This window comes from Oncorhynchus mykiss, chromosome 13 (genome assembly GCF_057628025.1).
Source record: "Oncorhynchus mykiss isolate SJ-2025 chromosome 13, ASM5762802v1, whole genome shotgun sequence".
Classification (NCBI taxonomy): domain Eukaryota; kingdom Metazoa; phylum Chordata; class Actinopteri; order Salmoniformes; family Salmonidae; genus Oncorhynchus; species Oncorhynchus mykiss.
Window position 1 is genome coordinate 25,311,903 of NC_143034.1, and position 15,649 is coordinate 25,327,551.

Genomic DNA, 15,649 nt, shown 5'->3' on the forward strand with positions numbered 1-15,649 from the left:
GTGTTTTTTTTTGCGTTATTTGTAACTTATTTTGTATATAATGTTTCTGCAAACGTCTCTTACGGCAAAAAATAGCTTCTGGATATCAGGACAGCGATCACTCACCTTGGATTAGACAAAGACATTTTCTTCAACAAACAAGACGCAGCAGACATTCTCCAAACACCCGGCAGGGCCGACCTCCACGTTATTTGCAAGAGGAAGCGACGCAGGTACAGAGGACAAAGAGCCAGATGCCTGGTCAGGACCCAAAAAAGGCGAGTGGGAAAGCTGCCATTACCGTCAATACTACTCGCCAACGTGCAATAACTTCTTATGGACAGGTGGGGCAGTAGCGTCCCATCTGGCCAACTTCCGGGGAAATTGCAGAGCGCGAATTTCAAATCACAGAAATATGAAAATGAAAATACAAGTATTATAAATCAAAATAAAGCTTAACTTCTTGTTAATCCAGCCGCTGTCAGATTTCAAAAAGGTTTTACGGTGAAAGCACAACATTCTGAGGACAGTGCCCCGCATACAAAAACATGAAAAACATTTTTCAACCAGGCAGGTGCGACACAAAAGTCAGAAATAGCGATATAATAAATGCCTTACCTTTGAAGATCTTCTTCTGTTGGCACTCCAAAAGGTCCCAGTTACATCACAAATGGTCATTTTGTTCGATAACGTCCTTCTTTATATCCACAAAAACTCAGTTTAGCTGGCGTTCTTCATTCAATAATCCACCTGTTTCCCTCCTTCAAAATGCATAGAAAATGAATCCCAAACGTTACCAATAAACTTATCCAAACAAGTCAAACAACATGTATAATCAAACCTCAGGTAATCTAATATGTAAATAAACTATAAAATTTAAGACGGAAAATAGTATGTTCATCACCGGTATGGAAACACTACAGCCAAAATGGGAGCCACTTAGAAAAACTACAGGGGGTGCTGAAGATGGTGACGAGTGCAGACGAGAGTTCAGCTTGCTCCGAGTAACCTTAACTTTCATCCCTCTCAAACTTATTTAAATGTAACGGAACTTGGCTTATAGTAAACACAATAGAGAACAGCGCTTAGTTGACCTCTAATTTGATCTGAAACTTTGAGAAATGGAAGACAAACATTTGTGAAAGAGCAAAGGGAGACGAAGGCAGTTGCTAGCTGAGTGCTCATACATTGGAGAAAAACCGCCACCTGACTCCTCGGGAGAAGAAATGGAGGATTCTGGACATTCGGTTGATTCTGAAAATCCAGTCAAAGAATTGTCTTTGCATGAACTACAGGTCAACTTAATCGATGCTGTCTCTGCAAAGATAAACGAAAGAGCCAATGGTCTGGAGAAAATGTATAAAAAACAGTTGACCTCGAGACCTCTCTGAATCATGCATACAAGAGTATCGAAGAGCTTAAACTTGCAAAACTGCTACTTCTGAGAAATGCACTGCACAGGAGAAGACCATCGCAGACATGCAAGAGCGCTTATCGGAAGCAGAACGATACCGGAGAAGTTGGGGGCTACAGCTTTACGGTGTCCCCGAGGACCAGGATGAGAATGTGAAGCACTTAGTAAGAGACATCTGTAACCGTGTGGCACCGGACTTCCCCGATGGATATATGGATATGGCTGTGGATGTCACTTATCGTATTAGGAAGAAACAAGAGGCCATCGTCAGCCGCTCGATCATCATCCAGTTTGCTTTTCGCACAGCGACCGACGGAAAAGAAATACGAACGGGGTGATTTGTTCTATCGGTAGGTTTACGAGGTAGCTCCTTCCCCCAATGCAAACTGAGCGTTCTAGTTTTGAATTATGGTGTTAGTTAAGACTTCTGTTAATACATATTAGAAGCAACTTTTTATAGAGAGGATGGAGTTGAGATTGCATAGGATTTTTCTATTCTATAGATATGGACTTGAAGTTTATGTCAATCAATGACAGGGGGATACGAAACCTGTTGAAGAGAAAAGCTTTTTTTTGTAAGGACTGCAACGCAGATCTTGTATATGTTCAAGAAACACATTCATGCAAAGAGGACTATAATTGTTGGAGAAATCAGTGGGGCAATGTCATTTTTTTGGCCCACGGGACTAATCATTCAGGTGGGGTTGCAATTTTAGCACACAATTTCAAAGGGACATTTTTGTTTACTCAAATGGACTCCAATGGACATTGGCTAGTAACGGCCATCAACCACATGGACAGATTATTTGTGTTGTGTAATGTATATGGAAACAGTTCTAGTCCTCCAAATAACTTCTAGAGGATATTGAAGAAATTCTTAAAAGTCTTCTGAGAAAATATCCATCCAGTCAGATTATAGTTGGTGGAGATTTTCATATGGTTTATTCGTATGAGACTGATAGATTGCCCCATAGGCGTGAAAAATTTGGTGAATTTCTGCCAAAGCCTGGAATTAACCTCGCTAGGGTACGTGGGACACTAGCGTCCCATCTGGCCAACATCCAGTGAGATTGCAATGCGCCAAATTCAAATACAGACATGCTCATTATAAAAATTCTGAAAACAAAACATATTTTACATAGGTTTAAAGATTAACTTCTTGTTAAACCAACCACAGTGTCATATTTATAAAATGCTTTTTGGCGAAAGCATAGCTAGCCAGAACATACCTAGCCCAGAACATAGCCCAGTTGACAAATTATGACAAACAGTAACCAGCCAAACAGAAGCGTTACAAAACAACTCAGAAATAGAGATATAATGAATCCCTTACCTTTGATGATCTTCATATGGTGGCAATCAGAAGACATTCATTTACTCAATAAATGTTCCTTTTGTTCGATGAAGTCTCTTTATATCCAAAAACTTCAGTTTTGTTAGTGTGTTTTCTTCAGTAATCCACAGGCTCAAACGCAGTCAAAACAATCAGACAAAAAAATCCTAATTGTATCTGTAAAGTTCATAGAAACATGTCAAACAATGTTTATATTCAATCCTCAGGTTGTTTTTTAGCCTAAATTATCTATAATATTTCAACCGGACAATAACGTCGTCAATATAAAAGGTAAACAAGAAATGCACTTGCTCATGAAAAAGCTCTCCGACACGGTAGGGTCCACTCGTTCAGACTGGTCTTACTCCCTCATTTATAAGAATACAAGCCTGAAACGATTTCTAAAGACTGTTGACATCTAGTGGAAGGCATAGGTACTGCAAATTGAGTCCCAAGTCAATGGATACTGTCATGGCATTGAATAGAAAACTACAAACAAACAAAAACTACTTCCTGAATGGATTTCTCTCAGGTTTTCGCCTGCTAAATCAGTTTTGTTATACTCACAGACACTGTTTTAACCGTTTTGGAAACTTTTGAGTGTTTTCTATCCAAATCTACCAGTTATATGCATATCATATCTTCTGGGCCCGAGTAGCAGGCCATTTCATTTGGGCATGCTTTTCATCCAAAATTCTGAATGCTGCCCCCTACCCTAGATAAGTTAATTGACATATGGATAGTTAAAAATCCTGGAGAGATACAATACACATGGAGTAATAGAGATCGTTCTTTACAATCAAGAATTGATTTGTGGGTGATAACCTCTAGTCTTGAGCCCAACAGTGTAGAGATAAAAATACTGCATGCAGTCCTGACGGATCATAAAGTCATATGGTTGACTGTAAGAATGTGCAGTAATGATGGTAAGATATTCTCTGGTGGTTATTGAAAATTAAATAACTCATTGTTATTGCATGATGATTTAAAAAATGTGATTACGAATCTAATTTCTGTTTACTGGAGTTTAGCTATATCTAATGCAGAATATGGGAAATATTGGGAACTGCTGAAATTTAAAATCCGCTCAGCCTGTATTACTTATGGAAAACGGCTTGCTATAAGAAGGAAATGTGAGATAGCTGAACTCTAAGACAATTGCCGATATCACAGAGATTGAGCATGTTGATCTTAATGAGAAATCTAAATTGAATGATTTACAGAATCAACTAGATACATTGTATGAAGAAAAGGTTAGAGGATCTTTCATAAGATCCAGAAAACAATGGCTTGAAAAAGGCGAAAAGAACAGTAGATACTTTTTTAATTTGGAAAGATGAGAGGAGAACTCAACACACTTTGGAAATTTAAGATGAATGGGTTACCACTGAGGATAGAGAGTTGTTATCAGACTTTACCACTACGTTTTATGAGAATCTTTACTCCTTAGATAACTATTTGAGTGACTCTAAGGATCTCCTTGATTCTATAGAGAGTTAATTCTGTTATTAAAAATTTCAATCAGTCTTGTTGTCAATATTTATCCGTTATGGACATCCAGTACGGGGTTGCTCAGTTAAAAAAAAAAAAATCTCCAGGTTGTGATGGATTAACCTCTGAATTTTACAAAACCTTCTCTGAAGAAATAGCACCCTTTTTACTTGAAACCTTTAAGGAGGCTATAAAGAAGGGAGAACTACCTGCCTCTCTGATTGCAAGGGGTTATTACTCTTATACCTAAACCACACAAGGATCTCTTAAATATTGTTAATTGGTGTCCAATCACACTCCTAAATAACGACTAAAATATGATAGCCTTAATCATTGCTTGAATGATCTTATTGATGAATGTCAATCAGGGTTTATCAAAGTGCGCCATATATCTAATAATCTGAGGTTGGTGTTAGACTTGGTTGAGTATTGTGATCTATTGGATGACTTCCCTGTCATCCTATTTTAGTTTCTTTTAGAAAGCATTTGATACAGTAAGTCACAATTTTATCTTTGATTGTCTTAAGCATTTGAAATTTTGTCATTTTTTTGTTGATGCTATTAGAACTCTGTATAATGGTGGCAATAGCGGTATCAAACTCTGTCATGGAACAGCCTCAAGGTTGAACATTTACAAAGGAATACGACAAGGTTGTCCAATTTCACCTTTTTTTTTTTTTTTGTTAGGATCTCAAATTTTATGCTCATTAGTTCATAAAAGTCCATTTGAAGGCATTACATTCCATGCCAGAGAGATCAAGATATCCCAACTGGTGAATGACACTTCCCTTTCTTTTGAAAAATGTGTCACAAGCTAGATTAGCATTGGATATTGTGAAGCAGTTCTCCAAAATCTCAGGTTTGGCATTAAATCTTTCCAGCGCATGTGACAAACTTTGATTTGATTTGAATAACTAGCGTTGCTGGTGGGAAATTCTGTGTACCATTCTGCTAATTTCCACTGTTGATATGATTGGACTGTGATAAATCTACATCCACAGTGTCACCATTTCACATTCTGCCTCTCACATGTCACATACATACTGTACATTCATAAAATAGGAAGATACTGTATAATTTGTCACCTCTCATCCAATCACATCGGACCACCCCCATTCCGAGGAAGTACACACTCATCAGAAATGTAGCTCTGAATTTATTCTGCCTCAATTTTTCATTCCTAGAGATGTAGGAGATGCTCTGTGTGTGTGTGTGTGTGTGTGTGTGTGTGTGTGTGTGTGTGTGTGTGCGTGCGTGCGTGCGTGCGTGCGTGCGTGTGTGTGTGTGTGCCACAGTTTGGATCACCACTTTATTTTCAGAACTTGAAATGTCAGCATAAATGTAGAGAGGATTATTTATTCAAGCTTTTATTCACATTCCTCTTGGGTCAGACATTTACATACACTCAATTACTATTTGGTAGCTTTGCCTTGAAATTGTTTAACTTGGGTCAAACGTTTCGGGTAGCCTTCCACAAGCTTCCCACAATAAGTTGGGTGAATTTTGAACCATTACTTCTGACAGAGCTGGTGTAACTGAGTCAGGTTTGTAGGCCTCCTTGCTCGCACACGCTTTTTCAGTTCTGACCACACATTTTCTATAGGATAGAGGTCAGGGCTTTGTGATGTCCACTTCAACACCTTTACTTTGTTGTCCTCAAGCCATTTTGCCACAACTTTGGAAGTATGCTTGGGGTCTGTGTCCATTTGGAAGACCCATTTGGAAGACCCATTTGTGACCAAGCTTTATCTTCCCAACTGATGTCTTGAGATGTTGCTTCAATATATCCACATACTTTTCCATCCTCATGATGCCATCTATTTTGTGAAGTACACCAGTCCCTCCTTCAGCAAAGCACCCCCACAACGTGATGCTGCCACCCCTGTGCTTCATGGGTGGGATGGTGTTCTTCCGCTTGCAAGCCTCCCCCTTTTTCCTCCAAACATAATGATGGTCGTTATGGCCAAACAGTTCTATTTTTGTTTCATCAGACCAGAGGACATTTCTCCAAAAAGTACGATCTTTGTCCCCATGTGCAGTTGCAAACCGTAGTCTGGCTTTTTTTATGGCAGTTTTGGATAGGTGGCTTTTCCTCGCTGAGCGGCCTTTTAGGTTACGTCGATATAGTACTCATTTTACTGTGGATATAGATACTTTTGTACCTGTTTCCTCCAGCATCTTCACAAGGTCCTTTGCTGTTGTTCAGGGATTGATTTGCAGTTTTCGCACCAAAGTATGTTCATCTCTAGGAGACAGAACGCGTCTCCTTTCTGAGCTGTATGATGGCTGCGTGGTCCCATGGTGTTTATACTTGCGTACGATTGTTTGTACAGATGAATGTGGTACCTTCAGGCGTTTGAAAATTACTCCCAAGGATGAACCAGACTTATGGAGGTCTACAAAAAAAATGCTGAGGTCTTGGCTGTTTTTTTTATTTTTCAATGATGTCAAGCAAAGAGGCATTGAATTTGAAGTTAGGCCTTGAATTACATCCACAAGTACACCTCCAATTGACTCAAATTATGTCAATTAGCCTATCAGAAGCTTCTAAAGCCATTACATACTTTTCTGGAATTTTCCATGATGTTTAAAGGCACAGTCAAATTAGTGTATGTAAACTTCTGACCCACTGGAATTGTGATACAGTGAATTATAATAGAAATAATCTGTCTGTAAACAACTGTTGGAAAAATGACTTGTGTAATGTGCAAAGTAGATGTCCTAACCGACTTGCCAAAACTATAGTTTGTTAACAAGACATTTGTGGAGTGGTTGAAAAACGAGTTTTACTGACTCCAACCTAAGTGTATGTAAACTTCTGATTTGAACTGTATATATATATTTTTTAATCTGTCCAAGTTAGTCCACTATACCCATTCAAATGATATAATACAGTGATATACAGTACAGTGATTCTAACTTTAATTATGTGGCACAGCCTTGCCGGTGTACAGTGCCAGACAAAATAAATACCATATGTAGGTTGTTGCGCATATACACTTTTGTGACAGATACCACTTTTTGGTAGAATAACAAACCCACAATGTCTGGTTGTTGCTGAGGGTAATTTGACATTTTGTGACACAGCTCTGGGGAGAACGTCCTCACATGGAAAGGCATTGCTATTTTATTGACATCATTGTTGAGACAACGCTGAAATGAGACGTCTATATCTGGAGTGGAATACCTCTGCTGAGACACATCTCCCTTTGTTTATTGTCTTCTTCCCTCCTCTTCCTCCCTCCTCCGCGCCGCTTCTACCCTTCTCGTCTCCCCTGCTCCTCTTCCCTTCTTCTCATTACTTTACCCCTCCTTCCCCCTCCTCCTCTTCATCCTTCCTTCTCTCCTCGACTTCTTTAATCCAGGTCTGTAACGGGTCTAGACAAGGAGTCAGATCTGGTTCACATGGAGGCACACACCCCCAATGGACGTGAGTAGCACTACACACACACACAGACACACCTCTATTTTTTCTCTCTGTCACACACTACAGAGAAATGCCCCCACATTCACAGTCCAACTATCAGCCCTCTAACGATAGAAGAGAGCGAGAGTCTGTCAAGTAATAAATTCCACCCTGGGTTTAGAGTTGTGTCCCAGGGGAGAGACGGTGGATTTCCCCACTGATAAATGCAGTGCACGATACTTGATTATGGGAGTGTCAGCTCCATAACTCGCCATGGCAAAGGTCATCCATAGGTGATATTGTGAGATTGTTTATTCTAACTATCTGCTGCTGCTGTTGTTAGAGCCCCGGGATCAGAGACAGTTTAGTTTTCTGTACACAGAGAATGACCATAGTTGATCATGTTGAATAGTGACAAACCTACAACTTTACATACTGTATTGTATGAAACAATCACCATTATAGAATGGAAACCACAACATACTGGTCAAATTACAATTATATAAATAAACAGTCAGTACACTGTCACAAGAGTAATGGTATCTCCTCTATTGCATGTCAATCACAAACCATGCACAATTTCCCCTCAAGTTCAATTCATACAGACACATAGCCACGGTTTCCAGGCATCCTCACGTTCCCGAGAACAGGGGGCCTGATCCTGTGGTGGAAATTCTAACCGAAAGGAGAGAGACTGTATTCCTCAAAACAACCTTACAATAAGATTTACAACAATGGAGTAGTTCAATATGCACTTCAACAGTTGTTGCAGTTGAGGCCCAATGAACAGTGTCCGGTCCCAGATTTTATACAGAGGTACATCCTTTTTGTACACATGGCAGTCAGCAGATAGTGTGTTAAAGGCAATTAGATGTCTGTGCAGATTTAGATAGCACAAGGTTGATATCCCGAGGGCTCAACCGTCTAACTGCATTCACAACAACAAATGTTGTAATGTGCTCCTTTCTGCAAATTTCCGTGCATGTGACTTCCTGTAGATAGTAAAGCCACAGGGTGTCACATGCTGTGGTCCCACCCAAACGGATTTTAGCCAGACGTCCAGTCTTATGACTAAGTCACACAAAGACAAGTTTGTATCAGGTTAGAAAAAACACTAGCATATAAAAATAGACTATTCTTAAGCAGTAAAACATGGGATAGCATGACTAATTTGGTAATTTTCCACAATAATCCACAGCTGGATGAATCCAGATATCCAGTAATCTCTATCTCCTCATCTTGCAGGTATACAGTATGTAACATGCCGGGCTCTAACATGCTCAGAGCCCAACAGAAACTACCCCTTCCCTGGATACATCGACATCAGCTCACTGGTGGTCCAAGATGACTATATGTTTATTCAGGTAATGCTCTGTCTGAGGAGAATATAATGTACCATATTGTATGTTGACCATGATGCATTGCATTGCATTATCCGTAGAGCTCCGAGACTGGATTGTGTCGAGGCACAGGTCTGGGGAAAAGTACCAAAACATTTCTGCAGCCTTGAAGATCCCCAAGAACACGGTGACTGACCTCCATCATCCTTAAATGGAAGAAGTTTGGAACCACCAAGAGCGGGCCGCCCGGCCAAACTGAGCAATTGGGGCCGAAGGGCCTTGGTGAGGGATGTGACCAAGAACCCGGTGGTCACTCTGATAGAGCTCCAGTGTTCCTCTGTGGAGACGGGAGAACCTTACAGAAGGACAACCATTTCTGCAGCACTCCACCCATCGGGCCAGGCGGAAGCCACTCCTCAGTAAAAGGCACATGACAGCCCGCTTTGAGTTTGCCAAAATACACCTAAAGGACTCTGTGACCATGAGAAACAAGATTATCTGGTCTGATGAAACCAAGATTGAACTATTTGGCCTGAATGCCAAGCGCCACGTCTGGAGGAAACCTGGCATCATCCGTACAGTGAAGCATGGTGGCGGCAGCATCATGCTGTGGGGATGTTTTTCAGTGGCAGGTACTGGGAGAATAGTCAGGATCGAGGGAAAGATAAACAGAGGAAAGTACAGAGATGAAAACCTGCTCCAGAGCCTCAGACTGGATTCACCTCCAACAGGACAAGACCTTAAGCACACAGCCAAGACAATGCAGGAGTGGCTTCGGGACGTCTCTGAATGTCCTTGAGTGGCCCAGCCAGAACCCGAACTTGAACCTGATCTAACATCTCTGGAGAGACCTGAAAATAGCTATGCTCCCCATCCAACCTAATAGAGCTTGAGAGGATCTGCAGAGAAGACTGTGATAAACTCCCCAAATACAGGTGTGCCAAGCTTGTAGCGTCCTACCCAACAAGACTCTAATCTGTAATCACTGCCAATGGTTCTTCATCAAAGAACTGAGTATAGGCTCTGAATACTTATGTAAATGTGATATTTCAGTTGTTGTTTTTTATACATTTGCAAAAATGACTAAAACAAGTTTTTACTTCATCATTATGGGATATTGTATGTAGATTGATGAGGGGAAAGAAACTAATAAATCAATTTTAGAATAAGGCTGTAACATAAAAGATTTTGGGAAAAGTCAAGGGGTCTGTATACTTTCCAATACTTGGTCATTTTGACCTCCGAACCTTGACCAGTTGTTACGCTGCATGGATATTTTATTTCTAACCACACATTCTGTTTAAAGAAAAGGCACCTCGCGTGACATATGTAAAATATGCAAACCTTTTTTTGAACCTTCATTTAAGAGTCTACATTTGCACACTATTCTGATTCAGATGTGAAACATAGGGAGTTTTATATTCTTCCATACCAGTCCCCCTGTATGTCATATTAATCATAATTTATGCAAGAGACAGACATCTGGTAATGTGCTGAATTCTAAGCAATGCTGGTGCAATTTTTGGGTCATGTTTTAAGTCCCCTCCCACCGCCTGAATATGATTTACTTTGACATTGTGCAAATGAGGATGCATGAATTTAAAAGTAAACAGTTAAATAAGAATAATTATCCTGACAGTCCAGTCCATTATAAATAACTTTTCCATCCAAATTGAACTCCAAAGGCCTACCTTGCTGTTTGAAGTATATGAAGGGGAGAGTTTTGGATGTATTTCTATTAGAACATGAATTAGGGCCAGAAGGTTTTCCAGATCAGGTCACATGGTCAGGGAAAATTCCTGGTCCTAACTATTTCAATTAGAGCCAAAACATTTCCCTTGAGGAAGTGGCTTGACCAGGAAAACTCTAGGTGCTTTTATTCTTTGTCAGCGGTTCAGGAAGAACTCCCAGCCCTAAACCTGATGCCTTGGAAAAACTCTTCCATCTAGTTATAGCCTAAGCAGGGCGAAGACTTCTTCAAATTCAAGTCAAATTTTCTGGAAAAATACAGGTTCTACACATGATTGGCTTCATTCTGCCAGAATAATGGAAATTGAGATTTCTGGTTTCTTGCCGTGCTTGAGGCATCACTACAGACCGGGTTCGATCTCGGGCTGTGTCACAGCCGGCTGTGTCCAATGGAGCCATGAGTCGGATTTCCTTGCCCTGTCGCGCTCTAGCAACTCTTGTGGTGGGCCAGGCGCTTGCACGCTGACTTCAGTCGCCAGTTGTAAGGTGTTTCCTCTGACAATTTGGTGTGGCTGGCTTCCGGATAAAGCGTGCAGTGTGTCAAGAAGCAGTGCGCCTTGGCAGGGTCATGTTGTTTGGGAGGACGCATGATTCTTGACCTTCGCATCTCCTGAGTCCGTATGGGAGTTGCAGCGATGGGATAAGACTGTAACTACCAAAAGGAGACCTCGAAATTGGGTAGAAAAAGGGGTAAAAAAATAACAACAAAAATAAATTCTGTGGTCTAAGAGATCCCTCAACTATGTTTGACCACACTCATATGTCTCCCTAATTAAATCCACAAACACTCAACCTATACCTCCTACCGCATCTTCAATTCAGGGAACCTACAAAGTTTTCTCGCGTTGCATCACAACCGAACAAATTCTATGAAAGTGGGTAATGAAAAATCAATCATCCCAATATCTCTTTCAGTTCCCTCTCATTGAAGTGCACTTAGAAGCACACTAAGAGGCCTAATTAGTTCTATCATATGATAATGATCCCTTTTCACCTCCCCCTTTTCCAAACCAGAAAGCCAGCAGCTTGTTTTGTGGATTAATTATCAATTAATGGAATTACGAAAGAGGAAGTACATTAAATAAATTGCTCCCTAGTGCTGGCGCTAGGACAATCACACTTTTGTTGACGGAAAGTGTTCTCCTGTCCTGAGAGTCTCTGAAGCCTGTGCTCTAATTACAGGTTTCTAAAATGTTCTTCCCCGCTGGCGGTGTTTGTACTGCATAGGCTAACAGCAGCTAACAGCTCGACTGTTTGCTTGCTGAGGCGCTGGTATCATTAAGGACGACTTTCCTAAGACAGGCCACTGAGCATTGCTTTGGAGAGAGTAATGAGGCTATTGATTGTCACTACGAGATATTTACCCAAGTCTACCTTCCACACCACAAAGGGCATCGACAACAGGAGAGGACGTGAGAGGAGCAGTTTCCTCTGTATGCTAGCCAGGAGATCTTATTGTTATTTTCTCAATTTAAACGTCTGGAAATAGACATTGAACTGTCTTATGTGTCAATGTTCCTCTCTGACAATGAAGTATATGTCTTTACATCATAAACAATGTCATGCATGTTCACTTGGGTGAAGGTTGCAACATGAGTAATGATTGATACATTTATGAAGTTTTTAGATGAATCCAAGTAGTTAGTTCACGTGATGTGTACTGTAGCGCGGACACATTTTACAATTGACAACAAAGGGAAAACTCAGTGTCTTGGCTCAATGTGTTCCAGGTTACTACAGCAGGACAGGCCAGCTACTATGTGTCCTACCAGAGGGATCCATTCCTCAAAATCAAACTGCCCAAATATTCTCTGCCTAAGGTAAGCCACATTCATTTTACAGTGATAAACACATGCCTACAGTGATACATACAGTAGAACAATTATTCAGATTGAATACTTTTTTTTCTTTCTTACTTTTTAACTGTGCATTGTTGAGAAGGGCTCGTAAGTAAGCATTTCACAATAAAGGCTACACCTGCGGTATACATAGAATGGGACAAATAAAATGTGATTTGAAGTAACCAACAATTTCCCCCTTTGTTTTCTCCTTTCAACAAAAGGACTTAGCTCTAGAAATATCTGTAGCAGCGCTACACAATGGTGTGTAGTCTCATAGTGTGCAGTCTCACTCTTCTATTGCAGCTGTTAAAATACACTATATGTTGTGTAGAGAACATTGGCAGCTATAGTGTTAAACATTCAATATGCACACAGGACCTGATCTTGTGACGCCCAACACGTACTCGGCAGCTTGTTACAACCCCAACCCATAAGATCCATCATCTCTTAATGAATCCTCGAACCTCTCAAACCCCTCCATCCTCTGTCACCAGGACCTCCACATCGTCAGCACAGACGAGCACCAGGTCTTCGCGGCGGTGCAGGAGTGGAACCAGAACGACACGTACAACCTGTACCTCTCCGACACCCAGGGCATCCTCTTCACCCTGGCCATGGAGAACGTCAAGACCACCCGCGGCCTGGGGGGAAACCAGATGCTGGACCTGTATGAGGTAAGTGTCCACAGTGTGTTTGTGTGTGTGTGTGTGTGTGTGTCTGGAGAGGGGGTGTGCGCACACAACCGGACTGGTAGTAGCCTTGTTAATAGGTCCCTATGTCATTAACATTCATTGCGGCTCGTCCCCCCCCTTTTTTCCCTTCTTTCTCAGAATTAATCTCCAGTTTATCACCCAGACACTGGCAGGTGTGATGGAGGGAGGTAGAGGAGTGAGATATGGGTCTGATCTTCAGAGTCAGAAGTCATGAACAATGTTATTACTACTACTGCTGCTCCTTCTAACATGTGTGTTAATGGTTTACAAAAAGAGAGTTAGTATATTAAAATGGATGGTCATACCCGAGCGGGTAAAACTGGTTGAAGTTACGACAATCCAGTTTTCCATTCAGTATGATGTTGTGTTAACTAGTTTAACCCTTTGGGTATTTATGCATGTGCTAATCACAAACTGTTATAAACTGAAGTTATGCTGTATGTATCGCTGTAAAGTTTCACTTTCCTCTTCTTTTTTCTGAAGAGGCAGACTACTGCTCTGGGTTCCTCTGAAAAAGACTAGATATAACTCTGACCAAAGTACTTTGAAGGAGTCCCAAGTATTGTTTAAACAAACCCTGGAGTGTTGGGCTTCAGAAGGCCAATGGCCTCAAAGACTAAGAGAGAAATCATTCACTAAGTACTTTGAGCTCAACAGGGAACAGAGAGACTGAGTGAAAGCAACAGGCTTTTACTCTTTTCCCTGGATTGTCAAATAATGAATTGCATTTCGTCAGTATTCTCTCACTTTCTCTTTCTCAGTCTTTCTCTCTCACAAATACATTATATTATTCACTGGAATAAAACCCTTCCCCCCCACTTTAGACTAATGGGAGTAACTTGAGTGTCAGTGGGATTCAATCTGGGCAATCTTCCCTTCAATCAAAAAGTTTTTCTCTAACTCCCAGTCGACTTAGCCATTTAGTGTTAGGTTTTTCATTCAATCCATCTCCCAGAGGTATGAACTTCAACACGAAATATTACAGAACATCCTAACAGCCCGATGATGAACTACCTGATTCCCTAGTCAGAGCTACAAATAGCTTTTGAATGAGTGAGTGGTAGGAGGGAGGGAGGGAGGGAGGAAGAGATGGAGAGAGGGTTAGCTAGATGATTTAGGTAGTGCAATGGTCATGATGATGATGCTCCTTTCTGTTAGCCTTGCATGTATTAGCTCTCTGCCAACCCTCTTAACCCCTCCCCCCATTTCTTGCTGTTGCTAGCTAATTTGTCCTGGGATTTAAACATTGAGTTGTTATTTTACCTGAAATGCACAAGGTCTTCTACTCCAACAATTAATCCACACATACAACGGCCAACCGAATCGTTTCTAGTCATCTTTCCTCCTTCCAGGCTTTATCATCTTTGAATTTATATGGTGATTGGCATCTACACTTTTACCACAACAACCGGCAAAACATTTTGTCTTTCAATCACCCACGTGGGTATAACCAATGAGGAGATGGCAGAGGCAGGACTTTCAGCGCGATCTGCATCAGAAATAGAAAGGAGTTCTATTTTAGCCCTTGGCATCGCAGACGCTCGATGGCGCGTGCGAGCAGTTGGGTGCAATAATTGAATAACATGGATTTCTACATTTATTTTGCAGCGCTCGCACACGCAACGTGTCCTTTCCGGTCAGCATGTCAGGCGCCGCTCCAGAATGTCCCATAAGTGTTCAATTGCGTTGAGATCTGGTGACTGAGACGGCCATGACATATGGTTTACATCATGTTCATGCTCATCAAACTATTCAATGACCACTCATGTCCTGTGGACGGGGGCATTGTTATCCTGGAAGAGACCACTCCCACCGGGATAGATCTGCTTCACCATAGGTTGAAGTTTATCCCTCAGAATGGCTGTGTATTTATTGGGATTTACCTTGCCCTCTAAGGGGTTGAGTGGACCTAAACCATGCCATGAAAAATCACCCAACACCCTGTCAGAGCCACCAGAACCCTCATTTACTCAAGTGTTTCCTTTATTTTGGCAGTTACCTGTAGGTCCATATGTAATAATACCACAGTGCCTTGCGAAAGTATTTGGCCCCCTTGAACTTTGCGACCTTTTGCCACATTTCAGGCTTCAAACATAAAGATGTAAAACTGTATTTTTTTGTGAAGAATCAACAACAAGTGGGACACAATCATGAAGTGGAACGACATTTATTGGATATTTCAAACTTTTTTAACAAATCAAAAACTGAAAAATTGGGCGTGCAAAATTATTCAGCCCCCTTAAGTTAATACTTTGTAGCGCCACCTTTTGCTGCGATTACAGCTGTAAGTCGCTTGGGGTATGTCTCTATCAATTTTGCACATCGAGAGACTGACATTTTTTCCCGTTCCTCCTTGCAAAACAGCTCGAGCTCAGTGAGGTTG

General features: G+C 41.1%; 1 protein-coding gene across 1 annotated transcript in view; it reads left to right on the forward strand.

Moving 5' to 3' along the window:
• The window catches only part of LOC110485785 (VPS10 domain-containing receptor SorCS3), a 216,313-nt gene that overhangs the window by 155,921 nt on the left and 44,743 nt on the right, over positions 1 to 15,649 (forward strand). The window contains exons 6-9 of the mRNA XM_021556952.3: positions 7,583 to 7,647; positions 8,869 to 8,987; positions 12,443 to 12,532; positions 13,048 to 13,227. Coding sequence (XP_021412627.3) covers positions 7,583 to 7,647; positions 8,869 to 8,987; positions 12,443 to 12,532; positions 13,048 to 13,227 — 454 coding nt within the window. The remainder of the gene's footprint in view (positions 1 to 7,582; positions 7,648 to 8,868; positions 8,988 to 12,442; positions 12,533 to 13,047; positions 13,228 to 15,649) is intronic.